The following is a 5,960-nucleotide window of genomic DNA, read 5'->3' as shown; positions in this document are numbered from 1 at the left end:
AAAGAGAAGGGAAGTTCAAGCTCGACTGGCTTTCCTTGGGAATAAAGGCAGAAACCAAAAGCTTATACTTTGTCCAGATGGGGACTGGTGTTCTCTCACTGATGTCACTCCTGGTCTGCCGTGATCCATAATTTGACTTCACATAAAAGAATTGCAGGAAGTAATGACCAAACTGTTTGTGTTTGTAGGGAACTTGCTGGCACAAATGATAATTAGTCAGTGCTGGGGGCTAAGTGCATAAAAACACATTTGCTCATTGGTCTATGTGTTTAAGCCAAGCACTATGTGCGCCTTTCCTTCCAACACTCTGACACACAAAGACCTGATGATGTTTTCATGATGTGTTTGAAGAGCATTCAGACAATCTGTTGGCAATTCCTCTCTTTATTATGACAACTACCCTCGGGACACTGAGAAAAACAAGCCTAAAATTTAACAGAAAACAAGCTGCTGTCACAGATAGGCAGCAAGGAGGAATGATGGTTGACAACAACAACACACTCTTTGTAGAGCCCAAAGGGTGTTTCTCCTCGAGAAGGTGGAGAAAGGATGGGACATTGTATGGGTTGAGGTCACCCTGCTCCATTTTTTAAGGATTTGCTAAGCCCTGCTCCTGCCCGTGTTCCCCGTGGAGCTGTTACAGCCCTGCCTGCCTGTGGGCTTGGCGCTCGCAGCCCCCCACACTCGGCTGCTGGGCTGAGTCAACTCCCAGCCCCAAATGGCTCCAGCTGCACATGCCAGCATTGAGGCTATCCTAATATTAAAAGCTCCCGTTTTTCAGGCACTGAGCTCATGGAGCCTTTGCAGTGGTAAAAATAACACTCCCGAGCAGCCAGGTATTTATCTGATCTGTTGTCCTTAGCTCCCCATAGCGTTCTTACAGAGACTCTTGGCATTTTCATTAGCACTGTATGAAAAACTTGTTTGTGTTAGGGCTGTGGTACGGACAGGGATATTTGCGCCAGAACCGCCCCTTGGAAAGGAATGAAAATGTCCATGCCACTCGCCCTGCACAAATTCAAAACAGAAGCAGGGGAGCTTATGCTGCAGTCCCAAAAGCACTCCCCTCTTTTTTATTTTGCTTGCTTTTAAAGAAGCACTGGCAGCTATGCAAGTAATCAGCACATACAGAAGTCACCTCCCCCTAAAAAATCCAGAATAAACAGTTTAGGCCAGGGGACCAATGCAGTGTTGAAAAGAACAAACTGTTCCTGCGATGCCACCACTGTTTGCTCCCAGCTGCCACATTACCAGGACTACTGGAACACGTGCTGTCCCCAGCCCTCTGTGGAGTCCCAGGCTTTGGGGCCAGATGATCTGTGAGACTTGTGCAGTCACCTGCCTTATTGCACAGAACAGCTCCGAACCCTCGTAAGGTATTGGGTGCAGAAGAACATGGCAGGGCACGGGGTTTGCTACCACACGACCTCCCAGCCCACCCTTAAACCTCTGGAGGAATTAGGCTGTGGCTTCATGACTGCTTCCAGCCAATCCTATCAGAAGCAGCTGCAGAAAGCTGTGTGAAACTACAGTTGTAGTCTTATACTATACCTCATCTAACAAGCCCCTGGGCCTCAGTGAGGCTTTTCAGACCACATGCAGCGCTGGGCTAAATGCAGGCTGAAGGGACCTCACACTTGGCCAGCCCATATGTCTCTGCAGCGTGATCCATCATTCCCACCCTGGCTCTCCAGGATGAAACCACAGGCAGCGATGAGTGGTCCTGCCATCCTTAGGGGGCTTGGCCCATCTCTAACTCCCTCAGCATTTTGTGCCATCATTCTGCAGCAAGGTTTTCTCCTCTCTCACACACAGGAAAGGATGTTCTTCCTTGCTCTAGGCTGCAATTATCAACAATACTGGCATTAAGTTCCTCTGAGTTCCTACCTCAGTTGTTTTGCCTAGAAAGCGTGACACTTTGCTACGTCACTAACTTATGCAAATAGGATGTGAAAACATGTACTCATTGTTGTGTTTATTCTTCCATGTCTTATGCCGAGAATACAGGATCAGAACTGATCCAGGTGTGCATGGCAGTGCACACTTCACAAAAGCCTAAAAGCTGTGAGAGCAGAAATCATGCCTAGGGCTGTTTTGTTGGCTCTGAAAATGCTCCTTCAATTTTCCTGCTACTGCTTTCTAGTTTTCAGGGATGGTGCATGCCAATACTGGATAAAGCAACCTAGAAACTCTCCAGAGCTGTGTTACTCAAGAGCAATCCATTTAAGTCTTTTCTCATGTACAAAAAGCAATAAAATATTGCTAGGACTCCATCTTCAATCTTTTAAAGCAGAAATGTTTCTAAGATGTACCTGTGAGAGCGACAGCAATACTATACCCATTTATGTGCAAAATGCATTAAACAAGAGCGTGAGAAAAAAATCTAATAGACTAGGTTTAACTCTGAGATTATTGCATGATAAAAAAGGTTTAAAAAAGTAGTTTAACTTTTAGTCATAACTACAGACACCACATTAGGATCCTGTATCTCCAGGCTTCGAAGGGGAAAGCTCTGCTAGCCTGGTCAGTTAGGTCCTGCCTAGCTTCCTTACCTTTCATCTCAGTGGGCTGGTCTATTGTCAGGCCAACAGAAGTAAAGATAGTATAAAGCTAACAAAACCAGCCATCCACTTTCAAATATGCAGAGTTAATTCTGTAGAGAATAATGATGTTATTTACTGTATAAAGGCTCTACATTGAGGTTTGGCAGTTTTTTGTACAATGTGGTGGTAGAGATCTACGCAGTCACTAGTCGGAACCAGTCACCATCACGCAGTGTTAGAAGTTGCTCTGGTGTTCACATCACTGGTCTGATCTACTTCACTTAAAACAAACCGCCTTTTTACATCCTTTAGAGCAAACACATTTCACACTTCACCCAACTCTCATGAGAAACTGCTGAAAGAATGAGAAGAGGATGAGATTGTAGAAAACTGAAGCGGTAAGGAGAAACTGAGGGTCCTTCTTGGCCGAGACGCAATTGTCAGAGAAGAGGTAACAAGGCTGAAGACGGGTAACTTTTTTTTTTTTTTTTTGCTGGTTACAGTAGTTTTTGCAACCACCAGTCTGTGCTTCTCAGAGCATGGGTGGAGTATGACATATGTGTTAGAGTACTGGGTAAAAAAGAGCAGTGAAAATAAAACAAACTCAGTCACTCTGCATAAGAAAGACCTAAATTAGTGTCCAGCTACTTTATAGCCTAGATTAGTGACAACACAATTATGAGACTTTGTACATTCTTAATGCAAGTGGATTAATTCTTTTGATTATTCCTACATTTTATCCAACCACAGCAAACTGTAAGCCAGCAGCATGGATGCAGCAATCCTGGCACCAAACCGCAGAGCAGATGGCTATCTGTACCACTTTGGCCATCCACTCTGCTATACACAGGGCTCGCATTATCTGTTTCCCTAAAACCTCAGAAATAACAAAAGTTCTAAATTTTTAGATTTGACACTCAAGAAATTACACCTCTTTAGAGTAATCTGTACACTCAATAACAGCGTTGAACAGTTCTCAAACATTGTAAATTATTGTGTTTCTTCCCTCAATGAATATTTAGCACTGAAATCTGCATGCAATTCCCAACTGATTTCTTAACAATCACTTTTCACAATGAAACGTCTCATACTGCGATCCAGAATAACACAGAATAACACTGTGTCTTACTCATTCACTGGCACTGTTTCATTTTTAAACTATAAAATTCTCCTTTACAAAATGCCTCTTTTTTTGCTGGAGTTAAGTAGTCTACCTCAACTCTTTTTTTATACTAAAATGTTGGCTATATTTATGTTGGCTCTCATGGACTCTCACATAAGAAACTGAAGAAACTGTGGGAGTGAGATGGAAATATTATATGCAACATATAAAGAAATATAAATATTCCTTTTCTTGGTCAAAAGAAAAGTAGTTATTGCATCATGCTTTGAGGAAAGCTCTGGAGTTCCTCTGACACAAATAAGAACTAGGTACCACCCCACTGCAACTATTACTACTGAATATTTCTGATGTATGTGTAGCTTGGGGACCATAGGAAAAATCCCTGGCTAGGCTCAGGTCTGTAGTGAATCACATGGATCTAATTTGCTTTAGCATTGCAAGAAGTGGCTTTTCCCCCCATAAAAATTGAGTGAAAAGAAATTGCTGAAACTTGTGGCTAACATTTTCAGGCTTGAATGTACTTTATTACAGATGGACTATAAATCCCTTCGGTTGCTGGCAGCACACACATTCTTTAAATGCAGTGATACTGCACAGAGATCAGCTTCTCACCATGCAAATACTTACAGAAAAAGGAGAATTCCTGTGTTGGCCAAGGCAAAAGCGAGACCCAAAATCCCGCTGCCCATAATCGCGTTACTGAGGTTGAAGACAGACATCCCCAGCGAAGTAGTTCCTGGGATCTGGAGAAGTAAAGAAAGGCAGCTTGGAACAGAGCAGGGAAACACATCTATGCTTCAAACTCCACATTTTGCAGTAACTCTGATATAAGTAACTGCTGCTATGGAAATGGCTTGATAAAAATTGGTTTGAAAGAGGAAAAAGTGTCACTGAACCCTGTCACAGCTACACTGTGATAGCTGTCCTGTAGATTTTGTAAACTGAAGCAAATGGTATATATATACAACCCACAACTCATACTACACATTTAAACTCCATCTTTCACTACACCTGTGAAACATCTTAAGCACATGATGTGCATACTGTAAAGCCATAAAGAACCATCAGGAGTTCCTGCCTAACACAGGCCAGAGGGATTCCCTTGCCTCAACTCCTCAGTTAGACCAAAATGCTTGAGGTTTTTGGGTTGTTTGGGGTTTTTTTTTTGTTTTTTTAAAGTGCTGAGCACAGGCAGTTCCTACTGGAACCATAATTTCACTTATTGTGTGTGCCCAGCACTTTTGAAAATCATGTCTAAAGGCCCTTCACATACACAACATATAGTTCATTTCAACAGGGAAAGGAAGAACAAAAGATACTTACATATTCGTCGCATTTCTTCTTCTCTAGGTGGCTGTTTGTAAGACTTCTTCTGCTTTCTCGGTCAGAAATAAACTTGCTGAAAGAAGCCAGAGGATTTATTTCCAGCAAGTGTTTAGAAAATGTGAACACATTAATGCCGTGTGATTATGAAATACACAACATATAAAAACTGTATGTGAAAAGAGGTCAAACTCATAACTATTTAATGAGACAGATTAAGCTTCAGTGATATGGGTGCTCATTGGCATCAATAAAGGTAACACCAGCACAAGATCAGAAGAAATGGATATATACAGAGTGGTCTCTTAGGAGATTTAGTAAAGCAGCAGCACTGATTTTGTGAATGGGAAAGCAATTTGTTTACAGAGACACTAAGAGGAGATACTTTTCCAAGTGTCCTGCAGAGGTGGTGTGACCAGTACCCCTGCTCCTGCCTGTGGTCAGCACAACTAACACCATTTTATAAGGCAAACACACGTTCATGTATTTATTCCCTTTCCCCTCATTATCAGGCCCTGAATCAAGCAGACAAACCAAAAAAATTTCTTCTTCCCCTCTCTACTGGCCTCAAGATTCCTGGGCACCAGCCCCGTCACCCTGGCCAGCCTTGAAGGTCCCTGGCTCTCAGCTCATGAGATGGTGGTGATGACTGCCTCACAGAAGAGGGAAGTGTAACAGCACCCAGAGCACTTTCTGCAAAATCAAGGAATTACAAGTCCTGTGTGGGGCACTTGGACCAGAGCTGCTGCTGGACAGTGATGTCCCGGACCTTCTGGTGCCCCCTCCCCATCCTCTGCTTTTTCCAAGGATGAAGGGACTGACTTGTATTCATAGAATCATAGAATGGCTTAGGTTGGAAGGGATCTTAGAGATCATCTAATCCAAACCCCCTGCCATGGGCAGGGATGCCTCTCAACTAGACCAGGTTGCTCAAGGCCTCATCCAACCTGGCCTTGAACACCTCCAGGGAG

The 5,960-nt window shown here is 43.2% G+C and overlaps 1 protein-coding gene across 1 annotated transcript in view; it reads right to left on the bottom strand.

The window, feature by feature from the left end:
- Positions 1–5,065, bottom strand: part of SLC38A1 (solute carrier family 38, member 1) — a gene marked incomplete at its 5' end in the record, with an annotated part of 19,850 nt that extends 14,785 nt beyond the window's left edge. The window contains 2 exons of the mRNA XM_009870742.1: positions 4,294–4,409; positions 4,990–5,065. Coding sequence (XP_009869044.1) covers positions 4,294–4,409; positions 4,990–5,065 — 192 coding nt within the window. The remainder of the gene's footprint in view (positions 1–4,293; positions 4,410–4,989) is intronic.
- Between the last annotated feature and the right edge of the window lie 895 nt (positions 5,066–5,960).

Source organism: Apaloderma vittatum, unplaced genomic scaffold (assembly GCF_000703405.1).
Source record: "Apaloderma vittatum isolate BGI_N311 unplaced genomic scaffold, ASM70340v1 scaffold19070, whole genome shotgun sequence".
NCBI classification, from domain to species: Eukaryota; Metazoa; Chordata; class Aves; order Trogoniformes; family Trogonidae; genus Apaloderma; species Apaloderma vittatum.
Note: the sequence above shows the minus strand (reverse complement) of the source record. Positions and strands in the feature narration are given on the sequence as shown.